Below are 18,514 nucleotides of genomic sequence, written 5' to 3'. Positions count from 1 at the left end.
GGGGCCAGGCGTCTGTGTGTGTGACGTGGCATCCAGATTTGTATTTGTATTTGAATTTAAACAGCTGAGATATTGTGACAAAATCAACATCACTCATGGGTCAGTTCCCAAAAAGGTGATTAAAAAAAATCATGGCTCCTTTTCATGGCTGGTATGAGTCAAACCATGTTACAGTTCAGCTGTAGATCTTCTCAAAGCAATTCCCCTCTTGCCTAGCCTTCAGCACCAATGCTTAACTAATAGTAAAGTCTATTCACTGGTAATGATATTCCACTGCTATCAGACACTGAAAAAACACTAGTACAAAATTGCTGTGGCTGAAATTGGAAATTCAAGGTGGACATTTTCATTATTTCTGTAGGCAGACACTGTCCATATTAGTCTATAGTTAAATTGACTGCGAAAACCTTGTTTGTATCTTCAAATGGCACAGTGTTGTTTGTTGCCATGGAGATGGTTTGCTGGTGGATGATGTGTTTAAAGTGTTAGTCACTTTGGCTAAGGCTTTGCATTAGTATGTAGGGGTTTAAGAGGTATTTTTGTTATTTATAGATCATGCTATGGTTTGACAGATGTTTTATAACATAACTGCACACACACACACAAAAACATAGTCAAAAACATGTCCATATTGCCATATTGCTAAGGAAGTAATTAGTCCCTATTTGACAATGTAATAGTCTTTTCCTGGGGTAACCTAGCACTGGACAAAAGCACAAACCCTTTACAGTTTAAACCTTAAAAGTCATAGCTCTTATGTGACTTTACCATGTCTGTAGTAAAAAAGAGGGAATCCAGGTGTAATGCCTAGAACAGCCAGGGCACCTATAAACAGTTACCATGGCAATATAGAGTGGCCCCTGGGAGCAAATGCATCCTGACTCACTTTTCAGGTGTGTGGTTGTAGTGAGCCACCATGATAGCATCAAATCTGTCAAACAACAAATTGTAAGCCAACCTGAAAAGCAAATGTTAGTCATCCATGAAACCAAATGATAGGTATCCTAAAGATTAGATTTGTAGAGAGGGAAAAAGTTTGCAATTTAGGCAGCTTTTTGCCTTTTTGCCTTTTATTTTTCAATGCAATGTAGGTTTTTTCAGTCTAATGAGGTCACACAGATGCAACCTATGGTAGACAATAAACACAAACATATGAGCACACACAAATGTGTTAAGGCTTCTTAATCCAAGATTTAGTCCAAAATTAAATACTCGGAACATGAATTTATGTTCCCTTTTGACACAAAGCAAACCTTTTCCCCCTTGCTCAGGCTGAGATAAAAGCCACCTCTCTGGATACTGCTTACTTATTTCCCAGGTAGTACTGCTGTGCTGTACTTGACTACTGGGCAGTAAATGGATGAGGATGGATGAAAACAGACATGGTTTATTAATTCATTGCTGATTGAGAGTAAATGCATCAGGAACACTGGGACACATCAGTCAGTCTGTCTTTTTCATGCTCATTTAGGAGTATCCATGTATCATTTTATGTTTTATATTATTTTTAATTTGGGTTTCTTTTTTTCTCTGTTGTGGCTCAGGTTATTTTAATCAACATGAGCTCAGCTTTCTTTGTTCTTGCTATATAATTTAGATATTTTGTAATACAGTTACCTATTTCACAATCCAGGATACCAAAGACACTAAGGTATTTCCTACAAATACAAAATTTGTTCTTTGAGGAGTGAAAGATAAAGATCACAGTAATAAAATTTCAGTATTCTCATAGGAATGAGTAATAAAGGTTTATATTAGCCAATGTGTTTAGAAATCGTAATTCTCTGTCACATGCATTATTATTATAAAAGTATTAAGAATTTCATTACAGTTGTAGTATGTATAACTCTGACAGTTTTGTTTATTGTGTGTAAACCTCCTCATAGGCATTGGAATAAGCTAAACTGTTAACAGGTACAACAATAGTGTGTATGCTAGGACAGAGGCAAGAGGTTTCAGTGTTTGTGTGTCTCATTTACATCCAGCTCAACAGATGTTCATAAAACCTCACTGAACATTTTATTAGGCCAGGGACCTATTTATTGATTATTTTTTAAAAGCGTTAACTGACCTTTTAAAGCCAGGAAGCTAACTGGTCTGCTAAAAGAGTAAAATGACAGTGGTAAAGCCAGAACAGGATATATCCTTAATTGTGTGTTCCCAGTCTCTCAATGTGTTCAGACATGTACCATTCAGAAACAGTGCAATGTCCAGCCATGTGTTATGTATAATTCTTGACCAACCTAACTTGAGCTACCACCATGAATTTTATAGTGGATATTTTTGTCATTTACAGATAACCCAAGTCTTCAGAGTCATGTCCCTGTGACAATCCAGGTACTGGACATAAATGACAATGCCCCAGAGATCAGCATAGAGGAGGAAATCATAATTTGTGAAAGCACCAGAGCAGGACAGGTAAGTCTCAGAAAAGTAAGTCTCCATATCCCATACATACACATATGCAAACACACCACACAGGATTAGCCAAAATGTTTATTTACTAATATAAGTACAGAGAGAAGATACTAGGATACTAGGAACAGAGAGGGAAGGAGCAGGTGAGGGAGGGGTATGCTAATCATGTGTCATTCAGAATGAGAAGCCAAGCAGCCAAGCATGACTGCTTCAGCTCCAAGCACATGGCTATTTTCCTCTCTGAACAGAACTCTCATTTAATTTAAGAGCACTGCAGATATACAAGAACAGCTTATAGTGATTGAGAGAGAAAGAGAGAGGAAAGTAAAGGAGTTAGAGGGAGAGCTTTGGTAAAAGAAGAAAGGAGAAAGAAAAGAGTGAGAGAGTGAGAAAGAAGGAGGGAGAGAGACAGAGGGGGGAAACAGAAGGGGAACAACAAAAAAAGGGCTACAATGTGTCTTTAATATTCAGCTTCCAGAGCATAAGATATAGAGTTGCAATAATACATCAAAATCAACTAAACACAATGAATGCTAAGATGCAAAAAGCAGGTCAATAAACTAGATTAAGTCTGTTTTTCAGACCTGTCTATGCACATGACCATGTCTTCCAAATGGACAGTGCTTGTGAGAAGCTGCAATGGATCTGATATTTAGCAATGTCCTTATCCACCAATATATTTTGCACCTCTTTCTTACAAATTAAATAGCATCTTTTTTAGAACCCAAGAACATTTTACAATCAACACAGTTTTTATATCCAATCAGCACAAGACTGAGCAGGAATACAAGGTAATAGCATGATCCCTTATCACATGATAGACTGTAGAATTCATGCTATGCAATTAAAAGAAACAGAACAAATCAAGGATGAATAGTATTACTTTAGATGCTAAAACATACCATGTCATGTTGGCAGTCATCACAGGTCTTAATCATAATTTACTGTTCTAATCATTTACTACAGTAACAGGTAAAATTTCTTTAAATCCCTGCCTTTAAAATAATTTCATTCCCACCCATGTCTTACAAAGCCTTTAGCATGCTCACAGGCTACAAGGCACTGCAAGCTAAGAGCAAGACCTGCTCAGCCCAGTGCCAATAAAAGTCTCTCTGGGATGGTGGAGATCATGGCCATGCTGGCAGGAAGAAGAAACAAGGGTTCAAGATACAGCACAGAGGTCATGGAGTGCAGCATCCCCACCCCCAATGCTCCTGTTAACCAGACACCAGCGACAGGCCTCTATCCCGTTCTTAGGAGTTCTGGCTCAAGAGGTCTGCGGGGGCCTCAAACACTTACAAGGGAAGAGAATCTCTGTGCCCAGCAGCCAAATGGAATAGCAGAGCTCCAAGAAGGGCAGAGCTCTGGCAGCCAAGGAGATGTCTGCGGACATTTTAGGATATTGGTACTGAAATGGGAAGAGATGAAAAGCAGGCAGGAAGCAGAGTGCTAGTCACTCCCACAACAAGCAGATGGCCCGAAACAACTGCTGGGACTGATAAATGTGATGTGATTAGCATATTCCAGTTAAAGAGACTTAGAAACTTCTTCAGCCAAAACATCAACAGAAATGAATATGTGAGGGACTTCAGGCAGCCTTTACTGCGAATGATGATTCTAATTATCATTGTCATTTTTCTCCAAATCTATAGAGTTTACAAGCTAAGTGTCTCATTACCAGATTGAGATATGTGGTGACTAATGAAGAGGCAACATGATTTACAATAGTATTGCTTTTCTTCCCATATAGCAGCTGTGTTTGCTAAACCACCATAATTTACAGAAATTCCTGTCTTTCTTATTCTGCTAATGACAGGTCATACAGACTTTCACTGCTGTGGATAAGGATGACTTTGCAAATGGACAGAGGTTTTATTTCTCTTTCCCTGGGGGAATTCCAGTTAATCCCAACTTTACCTTAAAGGACAATGAAGGTATGCAATATACTAACTTTACTGATGTGTGTGCATTTGTGTATTTGACAGCGTGAGAGAGAGAAAGAGAGACAAAATGACAGAGGGGAGATATAAGTGTATATTGGAATATATACAGTGATATCCTTAATAATTAATTAATACCTACAATGCTCATTTAAGTCCAGCTGGAGTCTAGGTAATAATTCAACATTTGGGATTTTGCTGTGTATATTTCCTAACTTCTCCACTGAGGAAAAACTGTACAATTAATGACAAAAACCATGGATACACTGCAATATTTGTAGCTCTCTGAATGGATTTATGCTGGTTGGTAATTAGTCAAGAATGCATTGTTAGAATATGTATCCTCTTGTGTAAATCGCTGAAAACAATATTCAGATTCAGTCAGGGTAACGAAGAAGAGCAACACTTTAACTGTAATTAAATCTGGCCTAAAGATAAGGTAATCCCAGAAATCAGAAATGCAGTCCTAAAAAGAATAATTTAAGTTGGACTTCCAGGCAGAAAACCTTTGGTCATAGTGTAACAGGGTGCTATAACTACAGTGCAGAATGTGTTTGAGTAAATGAGAGGGGGAAAAAAAGAGCATAAATATTTATTTTAGTTTTATCATTTTATGTCCATTTTCTTACACAATTCATTGCGCCATTATTATTATTAATATTTGCTTTAACACAGCAGTGCTACAAGTGGGTGGGTGTGGGGATATTGCTCCACCCAGCCATTGTTAAGTGAGGTGGCAGTGATGAGTGTGGGGTTGTTGCTCCACCCAGCCATCATTAAGCAAAGTGGCAGTGGTGGGTGTAGGGTTATTACTCCAGCCACCCAGCCATCGTTGTTGTCAAATGGATTATATGCTCCATCCACACCCAAACCACCTGCCTTAACCTAATACTTGTGTGTGCCTGCTGGCTAGAGGTTACCGTGGAGACTGCTCTCATCCCAGGTGTGATGTGCTGGTCTCCACCTCTCTACTCAATAATCAGTGAGGTATTTGAGCAGAGAGAGAGAGAAAGAGATAGGCAGGGCTGGAGATGCTTATAGGAATGGTAGGAATTTCTGTGTGTAGATACAGGGAGACAGACAGAACGGAGGAGCTCAACATAAATACACAGAGCATGGTAGTGGGGGCAGGGCGATCGATGTGATAATGGAAAGAAAAATGGTTGGATTGCTGAGAGTGTTCTGGCTTTAGCCCTTCTCCTTTTGAGCTATCCATAGTGTGTGGGTTACTTAATTTTCCCAAGTGTTCTCTCTCGAGTGTTCTGGCTTCAGCCCTTCTCCTTTTGAGCTATCCACAATGTGTGGGTTCCCAAGTTTTTTTTTCTCCTCTCTCTCTCTCTCTCTCTCTCTCTCTCTCTCTCTCCCTCCCTCCCTCCATTTGGATGCTTGGTATCTACCAGTCTTAAGCAGAGAGTGTGTAAGTCTTTATTGCTACTGGTCCATGACGTGCTGAAGTTTGTAGTGAGGAGTGTGTGTGTGTGTGTGTGTGTGTGTGTGTGTGTGTGTGTGTGTGTGTGTGTGTGTGTGTGTGTGTGTGCGTGTGTGTGCCTGCAACCCTTTCAAATGACTACAAAGTACTGGAGAGGTTCAAAAATAGCCAGTGTGTGTCATTTTCACATTTGAAGGAGTCACTGAGAAACACTCCATCCTTTCTTGCAGCAGCAGTGCATTGGTGATGTATTGTAAAAGCGTTTTAGCTTCTGTCTGATTTTACATTCAGTTTCTTTCCTGACATGCACACACAGTCAGTCTAAACCCTCAGTGAAAGACATCAGTCTACATCTCTCCATGCTTTAGCATTTACTGCTGTAAATTTATTAACAGCAACCTCAGTACCCTTAAGGTTTAATGGTCAAAATCTTTCTCAGCACAAAAATTACTTTGTAATTACAGTGTCGCTCAGTGCATAACATTGCAGGGTAAAAAGGGCCTTAAGCATAAACAAGAGCCCTTAAAGATATTCACTTTGATTATGTGAACCACTCAACCTGACTTTGGAATGGCATCAAGGGTGATTAGCAAGGGAATATTCACGGAAGAGGCTGAAAATGACACTAACACAGAGGCATCAATCACTACTCATGGAAACTCATAACCCTGCCATGTACCAGACACATAATCACAGAGTCATTTCAATGCTAATCAAACACATATATACAGACACACACACACACACACACACACACACACACACACACACGCACAAACATATGCAAACACACGCATTCCTCCCATTACTTCATACCTCATTATTACTGTTCTCTGTTTAACAAGAATCGACTCTCCTTTGTTGATTCACCTTCTGGTTATTACTATTTTCCTTCTCTCTTCCCCTGTCTCTTTGTAGAGGACTGAGGTCTCTGTCTTCAGGCCATCATCCATGTGTTCTCCTTGCTAAAGTAGAGCTGTTCCACTAGAGCCTTTTCTCATGTTAACCTGCAGTTAGTGTCAGGGAAAGAGCCTGTGTTGCTGTCTGTCTGTGGGTGTCTGCATTGGTATGGATGCTGAACTTCCATGCCTGTGTATGATGGATCATGAAGGTGCTCATGACCAAGACAATTACAAGACAATTAGAAGACAGTACTGTATATGAAAAAAGCTCAAAGTTCCCTCTGTGTCCACTATAGGGCATTCCTGGACAGAAAAGCAGAGAAAATCTAATCTGATTATGTTAATAGCAACAATTAGTTAGGGATGCAAATGCAAAGTTTAATAAAGCTTGAAAATAAGGTGTGAGCAATGAAAAATCATAAGACAAGAAAAAAAGGGTTAAATAGCAAATACAAACTCAAAAAAAAAACCCACTAGAGAACAGAATAAAAAGCCAAAAAATACCAAAGTACCAGAATACAAGTGCAATGACTAGGACTACTAGCAAACCTTGCAGAGAGACAAATCTCAGTCCCTAAATAGTTCTGATTGATGAAGCAATGATCCAGAGCAGGGGTGCAAGGACCAGCCCTATGGCCTGAATTCGGGCCCTGAATCAGGGAAACTGATAAACTGTGGGGACCACCACCACCATGTAACATAACTGTATATCTGTATATATATATTTATATTCAATTACCTTGTTACACAACAACTGTAGATATGTTATTGTACGAAATGGATCTGTACATTCTGTAGATTGTGTACATATATACACAACCATATACATTGTACATTGTGTATATAATCATAATATACATATATTGTACATACATTGTTAATATATTTTGTACATACATAGAATATATATATTTATCTTTGCATATATATATTTCACATATAGAGAATATCTATATTTCTCTATGCACCCCTGTTTTTTTTTCCCTCAGTTTGGACAGAGCACTCTCCACCATTTCACTGCGAGTTATACTGTGTATGACTATGTATGTGACGAATAAACCAAACTTGAAACTTGATAGCCAGGCAAGCCAAACAGGGAATAATATTATGGCATGGTGTTTTGGACACATTGTCACAATTACATGCACATCTAAGGATGTTGTGCAAAGGAAACATTTGCAAGGCCTGTCCATCTCACCCATGATTTCTCTCCTGTCCCATCTCCTTTACTTCACTCCCTTTCCTTCTCTCAATTTCTCTTTACTTTATACACCCTTACAGAGAGGCCCATTGTGCCTTCACAGTGGCTGACCCTGAGGCTAACAGCAGCCTTCTCTGCGCTATCCACACCACATCCCTCCTGGGCTCCTCAGGGGGACAGCTTCTGCCTACCTGCTCAACATGCAGACGGCTCACACAGATGTTAGCCAGGTCCCAAATCCTCTGTAGTCTAAACATAAAAAAATACCCTTACACCCGAACAGGAAGATGCTGAATTTCCAAATATGCAAGTAGAGTTTGGATGTCAAAAAAGTCAGATCAACTGCTGGTGTATTTTCTGCTGCTTTATCACCTAGTCACACATATAGCCAAGAGGACTTTTTTTTGTTTTGTTTTGTTTTTTTTGGTTTTTTTTTGCTAGGCTTCGCTAAGGATGCCATTTTTCTCCTGTTTCAGCTGACTGCAGTCAGCCATATTAAAGCCCCATTAGATTGCACATGCAGTTTAACAGGCTCATTTCTCAGTCTGCAGCTATTTCCCTAATACAGTTATGCACTTGTTGGCCACTCACTCTGAGTCTTGGAAGCTATTACAAAAATGTTAATGTTTTCCTGAGACAGGAGATTAGACTTACCCTCAGCAGTTTGTCTTATTCTTGAATGCTTCTAAGAGAAGAAGATATTGCTTGCCCTTTCAGTTTTCTAACCATACATCAAGGATTGCCCTCACATTTCAATCCGTTGGCTAGTAATATTTATTTTAAAAAGAAATTATTTTTGTTTGGTCCAGTTTTTGATTCAAGTGAGTCACATTTCCTTTGAAAATCTATAAGTTCCTTAAGTATTACCTCACCATAAACTTTGTGTTAAATTACACAAGCTCTCATGTGCCGCAATTGGCTAAGAGTTCCATTCTCAATGTAGCAATGCCAAAGCCTGCCAATGCCATCTGGCTGGAACTGCATGACTGCACAACTTGCCATTCTGTCACTAGGTGGCCAGGAATCCTCCATCTCTTTCACTATCTGTCCATGCAGAGTGATACTAGCCAGAGGAGGGCATCTTCTAAGTCACATGCAGAGAACCGGGCAGTTTACCCTTTTATTACAAGCTTTGCAGAAAATTGGTGGTGGACAGCTTCACAAGCTGAGATGATGCACATTCACACACTCCCAGGGTGGGGCTATTGTGCACCAACTAAATCTAGGTAACCTGGGGGCGCAACTTATCATTTGGCTTTGTGTGTTACCACAAAGATATTATTTAATTTGGTTTTTTTTATTCACTCCTTTTCATAAAAGAGGCTGAAGCATATCCCAGCTCAAGAATGTTCTCCCCTGATCTTTCTTCAAGTGCAAATTCATCACGGTGACATTTTGCTCTTTTTCAGGCAATTAAACCAAATCTCTGATTTCCAAATGATTGTTACTTTAATAGATCAGTTTATTTCTAAAGGCACATTTGAATACAGAAAGACCTTCCAACAAATTTGAAAACTACTGCTGTCAGGCTGAAGATATTGGGAATTTTAATTAGCTGATGTGTCGTTCACGTGCTGCTCACATGTCTACTGACTCTGATTGGTTGAAATGTTGTTATGGGATGGAGCAGTGCCATTTTACATACTTGTGAGATTTTCCTGTGAGAAAATCCTCACTACAAAACAGTCCCTTAAGTGCTTTGCTAATGATTTTTCTTTAGGATGGAAAGCTATTTTATTGTCATTTTGAATTCCATGTCATTGTGTCATCAGGAACCTGGACCATGTCATTTGAAAAATATGTGGTTCTCAAGGAATTAGAACAATATCCAAAATCAGGGTTATTCACAGAATGCTGAATGAGGTCCTATTATGCCATCTTTGCACTGCTGTAAATGACCAATGCTGGAATAACCCTCAACCAAGAGGCTTGTAGAGTCCTATCCCAGGATCTCATGAACTCTCTTCCTTTTAAAGATGTGGCCTTTTGGTCAGAAAATATTCAGAAACACATATGTACACATCATGGATCCAGAACCTGCTGAGAAGCTGCAGAAAAGATAGTCAAACCATTTGTTCATCAATAATAACCACACCCCACTACCCAGCATTCACAGCAACACAAGGGGTGTCCTTGAAGTTTACTAATTTTCCCCACACTAAACTACCAAGGAGACAAATTACATGTATATTGGCTCAGTAGAATAGGATGAGACAGAGAGTGAGACAGAGAGAGAATGCTGCCATTTGGCAGTCAGTGACTCATGCTGTTGCTTAACGATCCTCACACTAAGGATATTCTCATAGGTACACAGTGTTACTGCAGACTGTGTCTTACACACACACACACACAGGGTCAGACATACAGGCTGGCCAGGCTTGATCTCAATGTGATTACTCCTGGCAAGCTCTAAGCATAGCAAATAAATGAATACTTTGTAGAGTTCTCCTGATATATCTTATTCACCACATTTGACCAAGTCTCCAACTACCTGCACACCCTGGCATTACAATTCAAGTTAAAATAGTAAATATACAGGCCTACATAATAAACAAAATGCATCTTATCATTTGTTATTTTAATAAAAATATTGGCTTGTGCTGAAGCATTATTTGCATGTAATAGAGGGAACCTGTCATTTGCAGGATGTGTCTGATTTTCATTTGCATAGTGCTGACCTATAGGACCCAAACAGCTCTCTTGAGTGGACAGGAGAGGGTCTGGCAGTGCACCTGCAGCTCCTGACTGTCAGGTTAAATTGGATAGTGTGTTATTATGAATATGAAAGGCAGCAGTGCAAACATCATAGCACTTCCTAGCTCACTGCGGAGCTTAGACCAGATTCAGGTGCTCTCTCTCTCCCTCTCTTTCTGCTCTCCCTCTCTCTATCTTCTGAGTTAATAAACCATGGTGTGTCCTCAGCTGTCGGCCATTATAATTATTCTCTGTATATACTCTGTCCAGTCATTTCATAGTGTGCTGATGGGAACGGTTCTTAGAAACAGAAGACACACCTTCCCGCTTGCTCGAGACACTCCACCATCTGTGTAGGTGTGTGGCTAACAAAAACACATAAGCATACATGCACACAATTATACATACACATGCAATCATGGGTGCAGTGAGCACAAAAAAAAATGTGAAAAGGCACATTTGTACAGGTAAAGCAAGCTCATGTGGAAAAAATCCGATCTACGATTGTGAAAAAGTGAACTTTGTGAGCATTATGGATCTGTACCCAACAGCTGGCCAGGGACCTTCATCATGTCTCCATGCATTGAAACATGCATGTGCACTCTATCCATGCAAGCATTAGGACCAGTGTGTTTCCCTTTGCCACCACACTGCACCATGAGTGCCACTATACAATATTCAAATTGTGTGCAGATGCCCCTTATCATGAGACCAGTACTCCAGGGGCTAGACATTTATAGCCTTCTTTTTACATAAAAGCATCTTCAGTCCATTTGCAAATAGCCGTTTAAGGTGAAACAATTTCAAACATTTTAACCACAAAGTTTTGGCTTCAGAGCACCAACATGGCAACCTTGTTACAAAAGAGCAGGGAATCTACAGATTAGAAGATAAATCCAATTCTACAGTATATGAACAGTAATACTGAAAGAGCAAGTATAATATAGATGTCAGTGAGCTAATACATTTTGTAAACCTAAATTAAAGCTAATATTGGCATAAATTGCACTGTTGGTGGTGATTCACCATGGAAACTATTTTGGGATTAGGCTCAGTTTAAGTTAGTTTGTTTTGGAAATGTTGCCATATATAAAGAGCTTTTGGCAAGAAATGAAGAATGTAACCCAAATGTAACCTTTCAGTAGGTACAACATTTCAGATAGAACTCTATAATACTTGCCAGAAACTCTTCACGTACGCTGGTTCATCTCAACACTTGCAGCATGTGGTAACATCCTCTACCAGTCCCTATCTGTAGCTCATCTCTGCCTTGTTCAGTCCAACTGATCAGGTCATTGTTTCTCATTAGCAAAATCTGCCTCATACCATTGCATTCTGTTTTAAACACTGCTCCACTCATTCTCAGCAGTAGAGCATTCTCTCTCCATCCCACACAGAATTCAGCTAAGATTTAGCATTTCAGAAAAAGAGAGGGAGAAAGAGAGGGACAGAGATGGAACCTCGTTAGGTTGATGTTCTGGTTAAGTGGCTTGCCTTCAGTGCTCCAGGTTGGAGGTATTAGCTAGGACTCATCTGCTCTGTGCTCTAAGTGCCCGCACCTCACCTTAATTCTCCCATTAAAAGCCCATCTGTGGGAATGGGCTCCTAAGCACTGTGAAAGTGCACGAAGCAGCCAGACAGCCTGAATGAGACTGGCCTGGACTCGAACCAGTCTAATTTAATCTAATGATCTGTCTCTTCTCTCTTTTTCTTCTTCTCCCTCATCCTCCCTTTATCTCTGTCCTTCTCCCTCTGTTATTTTCATGATCCTATCGCTGTACTCCCCTGCCTCTTTATTCCACACTTTCCCCTTTGCTGTCTTTCTCTCCTTCTCTCATTCGCCACCTGCCTTCATTGTCCCTCCTGCTGTCCTCTTTGGCAATCATCTTTGTGTCTCTGTCTCCTTTTCTGGCTCAATCTGTTGTGCTTTCTTTCTGTCTTTCACCTTATCATGTCACTTTTTTTTCTTCTCATCTAACTCCTTGTTTCTTTCTCTTACACCAATCTTGCTCCTCTCTCTCTCTCAGACAGTACGGCCAGCATTGTGGCCCGTCGCCGCCGGTTCCACAGACTCACTCAGGAGCTGTACGAGCTGCCGGTGGTAGTGTGGGACGGAGGCGAGCCCCTCCTGAGCAGCACCAGCACGCTAACCTTGCATGTGTGCCCATGCCAGCGTGGCACCAGGCCTAGGGTGTGCCAGGGTGAGGCCTTCCTCTCCTCAGCTGGCCTCAGCACAGGGGCGCTCATCGCCATCCTTCTGTGTGTGCTCATACTACTGGGTGAGTCTTCTGAACCTGCTACACTTCCACTTCCACTAGCCTGCTTGCATGCTGTGTTTTAGTTGACTATCTTTGAAATAAGTTTAATTCTGTTTTACATCTTCAGTTTGAACACTGACTTCTTGGCTGTTACTGTGCTATACATTAATTCTTTGGTAGGTCAAATAGCTTTGAAGAATTTATCAAAAAATCCACTTTAACATTTGATTTTTCTCTTTCTAAAGTGATCTTGATCTTAGCAGCACAAAGAAGCATTTGTGCAGATGACCAGATTCAAATTCTAATTGTCTAATCTTCTTACCATGTAAGAATCACCCTAATTACCACTTAAGTCCTAGTATCTACTATTTCAACAAGATGTCATTCCAGGCTAGAGCTTTCTACAGAAGGTCTGCAGTAATCAGTGTCCAATGGAGTTAATGGCTCCAAAGCCCTTTAACCCTAGATATTGACCTTTAGTAGAAAATGCTGGATAGGATCTATTGGGTCTATATTTTACTGGTGCCAAGACAACAGTTATAGTGTTATAACTTTATTAAAGGTAACCTTTGCACATCTATATAACACTGTCATTAATTTTACTACCGCTTTGTTACTATATTACTGTTATTTCTTCAGTTCTGGCAAGAAACTCTGGATTTCTATCTTCCCCCCTCTGTTCTGCTTTTGAACCAGTTATGGGTATCTGCCGTTAAATCCACAAGAGGTGCAATTACTGCAGATGTGGAAAATAAGTTTGTGCCAGCATAAAGAATTGAAGTCCAATGCCAATAAGAAAAAGAAACTTTTGTGTAAAGCAAAAGGAAGACTGCTATAATTCCAGAAAGGTGTAGAGGGTGTGTGTGTGTGTGTGTGTGTGTGTGTGTGTGTGTGTGTGTGTGTGTGTGTGTGTGTGTGTGTGTGTGTGTGTGTGTGTGTGTGTGTGTGTCTGCATGCACGTGAGTGGTGCATAGCCAAGTTCCAAAGATCTGGTCAGGTACAAAGGTTATAAATATTCATATCCAGCATTTAGACTGGGGCATATACACACTAGGTCAGCAGCTCAGGACAATGAAAGCTGGATGTGGCAAGACTTGAATTCTAATAAGAATTTTAAAATGAAAGCATAGAGGGAAAGAATGCCTGGGATAAAGAAATACAATAACAAGACAATAAAATAGAATCTGAATGGGAATGGAACACAAAGTGAAGAGAAATATTTCAGATTATTGAAAAACAGAGAGAACAGAAGTGCAGGGAATAGGTGGGATGTGAGGAAAAAAATGGAGAGGCAGAGGAGGTGTGTATGGGGCAGTGGACAGCAGGAGAGTGGGAGAAACAATGTATGATTGCAACAGTTGAAAGGTTCATATTAAAAAGTGCAAGAGCTAAAAACAGAGCAAGAATGTTGGTTCTCTCTCTTCCTTCCTCTCTCCCCCTCTCTCTGTTTCTCTCTCTTCCTATCTCTCCTGTTACCTTCATTGTTCTGGGCTAGACTGGAAAGGGAATCATCCTCTCCAATCACAGAGACATACAGTGTTCACCTAGACAACTCCTCCAGGACAGATATCCTAGATAAATAGTGTATAAATAGCCCAGCTCGGACTCCAGAGCAAGTCAGAACTGCACCAAAACAGATTTTTCAGCCTAAAGCGCCTTGCACCATCTGCATGACAATAAAAAGTAATGAAAATCAGCCTTCTCAAATGTGCCATATAACGTTCTTTACTGTTTCACACCACATGGCACAAGCAATTACCAATCAACTCACACTGCTTGGAGGGAACAGAAGAAACTTGTTTCTTTGCATTTCTCTTTAATAGTATAGTGTTCAAATTTCTAATTCTGGCACCATTAGCACCATGCAATAGATTGTGCAGATGTCAATCAGTGGTATTACTAAAATACTGAAGCTCAAGAAGAAGAAAGTAGAATGGACTGTACATTCTCTCCATAGTATGATTGTCATATTCACGAGACCAGGCAACTTGTGCAGAAGCAGGTGAGGAGTACTGACAGGGAGGTAGACAAATCCAGGGCCCAAATCCCCTATCAATATTCCAAGAAACAGGTGTAGGTCCTAAATACCAGTGGTCAACAGGTAGCCAGGAAACAAAACAAAGGAGACAATCCAAAGTCCTGATAACTAGACAAAACACGGGGTCAAACCTAGGCAAAGGAAGACAGATATAGAAAATGCTCAAGAGATGCTGGCTACAAATTAGCAAGTGGCTAGGCTTTGCAACTAAACTTAAATACACTGCCACTAATGACTTAACTAAGAACAAGTGAGAGCCATGAGCAGACAGACAAGGGGGAAGGGTGCTCAGTACTCCAGTGAGCCTGACCTCTGGTGGCCAGAGGTGGTGTCCTCCTGAGCAAGTGTGACAATAGTTCATTTGATCAATTACATCCAAGCTAACCACTGACATTTAAGTCAGTGAAGGCTGCTGCATACCATTGACTTACAGCAACAGAATGCATCACTGGAACTATACATCCTAATGGGATATCAAAGAATCATCATTCACATCAATTGATCACTGGCATAGAATTTGAATCTTCACTGATGTGCATATTACGTTGAGGCCATGTTTGAATGCTAATTTAGTGCACAATAGCATTACAACTAGGTGAATTTTTTTTACTTTTTATACTGGAAGTGTAGCAGGAGAAATTAAATCTTACTGATGACCTTCTTAAATGTACAGTATGTACATGTTTTCTACAGGTTCTCAATAATGGAATGGAATGGAATGTGTTTTATTTACAGTATGTGATGAGGCAGTATGCATACCTTCTTCTTGCAGAATTTATTGAATGATGAGAGTTTCCTTTGTGTGTTGATTGCCTTGCTCTCTGCTCCTCCCTGTGAGGGTGCTTTGTGGCCTGAGGACAAGCGTCTGATCATAATGCCTTGTTTTTCCAGAATCAATCACAGATACTTCTTTTAACTTACTGCTGTTACTTGAATTCATACCATACGGTTGTCTAGCAGTTATTTATGTCATATCATACTACTACTTTTCCATTGAGAGTCATTCTTTATGATTCATTTTTGTAACAGCTTCTCTTGAAATTAACTGTGTAGAATGGACTCTGGCTGTACTGTAGTCTAATTGTGTTAAAAGGTGGGTTTTCTGCATCTTTAGAGTTAAAGTAATTCAGATACACTTGCAACCCAAATACATGTCAATATACAAGCAAAGATATAAAACAATAACAAGCTGGTTTGAATAATAAAGTTTTTTGCTTGTCTCTTCAGCGATTGTGATCCTGTTCATCACTTTGCGACGAAGCAAGAAGGAGCCATTGGTAATCTCAGAAGAGGACATTCGGGAAAATGTGGTTACCTATGATGATGAGGGGGGTGGAGAGGAGGACACAGAGGCCTTTGACATCATCGCACTGCGCAACCCATCTGCCGCAGAGGAACTCAAGTTCCGAAGAGACATACGGCCCGAGGGTGGGCGCCCCGGGTCGTCAAGGAGACTGCCCTGTCGCCATGGTAGTGAGCAACATAGCCCCTCCTTCCTGGAAACAGATGAAGAAATGGATGTTCATGACTTTCTCAGTCAGAGACTTGAGGAGGCAGACCAGGACACCAGTGTACCGCCTTATGATTCATTACAGACCTACGCATATGAAGGCCAAGGGTCACCAGCAGGTTCAATCAGCTCCATTGGATCAGGTGGAATCCATTTTGAACAGGATTACAATTTTTTGGATGACTGGGGTCAAGAATTTCAAAAACTAGCTGGACACTGTGGAGAAGAAATTGACATAGATGCCGAATCCAATGTGAAAGAAGCAGACAAACAGACTTAATTAAAAAAAAAAAAAAAAAATCTGTCACACAATTCACACAAACAAAAGACAAAATGCTCTTTTGCTACCCTGGCTTTCATTGATTTATCAATAAAGTGAAATGTTCTTGGACTACTATCCCTCTGAACAATCAAGTCAGCAATAAAGATAGACTGACTTGCATTTTTCTTCTCAAGCCTGTGGATCTTTGAAACTGTTGGTCCTAAGAGGGAAGAATGGGAGATCATTAAAAAGGTAAAACAATAATGGAAAAAGGAAAATATTTTCCCTGGTGTATATTTTTTATTGCTCAATAAAGTCCTACATTCTGGACACATGGATATATGTGATAAAAAGTGTAACTGATTATTTATTGTCTAATCTGCTTTTTTGTCTTATGGGTAAAATATCTAAGAAGATCATTTAAAAAAATCATTTCTGTGAGCTGCACCCTAGAAACATTTTATACTTTTGTGACATTCAGAAAACTCACAAACAATATTTTTTTATTATTCACCATTCTTAAACAAGCCAACCAAGCACAAGTAAAAGAATGAACTGATTAATTAATTAGATAATTAACAATCTGCTGTGAAATATTTTAGAAGGAGCAATGTGATTGTTTGCACTCTGTAATCATGCTAATCAGTTATAGTATATACCGAGAGATAGAAGTGTTTTTAATTTGAAAGTGCTTATTCTCGTAATATCAACTGCCTAATTCTCAGAACAAAGACTAAAAACTTTACTAGACTAATATGAAGAATGTAGGGCTTACACAGTAAGATCAAATGATACAGTATGAGAGCAACAAAGACAGTATGTCTGTAGGTCCTGAAAAACCAGTACGACTGGGATGCTCCAACACATTAGAACATTCCATATCTGCAGTACCAAAATTTCCCCTTTGTGATCTGATCCTGCTATTGGATAAATATGTTGCTTGCTTGGCTACTATCATTGTAGCAGTTGGCTTTTATTACAGTTGATATCTGGACCTCCTGGTGGGTTCTCCACACATTAGCCTCTGTACCCTCTGGACAGACTCCTCCTGGGTCTACATGCAGAATAGGTCATTGAAAAGAAATATTAATCAATAATTTGATGCTTCTTTACATCCTCATCTCCTACTGCTACTGTGTGTGTATCATTCTGTGATTGATGGGAGGGTGTTGAGTTCTGTTGGCTTGTGCTTATCAGTATCTCCATGTGCTCAGAGAGCAAAAGATAAGAATGCAGATTTTTTTTTTCCATATAAACAGACTCACTCTGACAAGAATTTTAATGAGTCATCACATTGTTGCCAAAATATGATCAGATTCGAACAGAAGCTCTTCTCGTGGGTGTTTAATAACTGTTGCTACAACATATTGGTAGTATTGCAACATATTGGTGTTTTCGTAACCTTGCTTGCGTTTTGCTAATTTTGTGCCCTACATACTTTGAAATGCATGACAAATGGCCAATCCAAGTAGATGATGTAACACAAGGGGAGGCCTCATTGCAATAAGAACTCTAAGAGCCTCATCTAGTTTCAGCACATTAAACTGCATGGATTACTTAGTGGTGCCACTGGTTTTACACTCAAATAAATGCTAGAATAATTATAGTCCGTCAAGGAATAATGCCATTGATAATTATTGTTATGATACTGTTGGGCTGTAGATGCATATGATTGTTAACAGATATACTTGTTAATAAGAGGCTACAAGTAAGAAGTCAAAACTATCACTGGATATTTTCACCTTCCCCCTGACTCTATGGCTGATATATCTCACAAAGATGTAGTTCAGCCATACATGCTGCGACCTCTGGCCTTTTTCAGAGAGCACCCCAATTTATTTACGTGCCATCACTTGACCCTC

General features: G+C 39.9%; 1 protein-coding gene across 1 annotated transcript in view; it reads left to right on the top strand.

Moving 5' to 3' along the window:
* LOC113576448 (cadherin-18) overlaps positions 1 to 16,975 on the top strand; it is a 61,251-nt gene extending 44,276 nt beyond the window's left edge. The window contains exons 9-12 of the mRNA XM_027008511.2: positions 2,297 to 2,418; positions 4,235 to 4,352; positions 12,612 to 12,863; positions 16,108 to 16,975. Coding sequence (XP_026864312.2) covers positions 2,297 to 2,418; positions 4,235 to 4,352; positions 12,612 to 12,863; positions 16,108 to 16,670 — 1,055 coding nt within the window. The 3' untranslated portion in view covers positions 16,671 to 16,975. The remainder of the gene's footprint in view (positions 1 to 2,296; positions 2,419 to 4,234; positions 4,353 to 12,611; positions 12,864 to 16,107) is intronic.
* The last annotated feature ends 1,539 nt before the right edge of the window (positions 16,976 to 18,514 follow it).

This window comes from Electrophorus electricus, chromosome 14 (genome assembly GCF_013358815.1).
Source record: "Electrophorus electricus isolate fEleEle1 chromosome 14, fEleEle1.pri, whole genome shotgun sequence".
NCBI lineage: Eukaryota > Metazoa > Chordata > Actinopteri > Gymnotiformes > Gymnotidae > Electrophorus > Electrophorus electricus.
The sequence above is the reverse complement of the archived record's forward strand: the minus strand, read 5'-3'. Positions and strand labels throughout refer to the sequence as shown.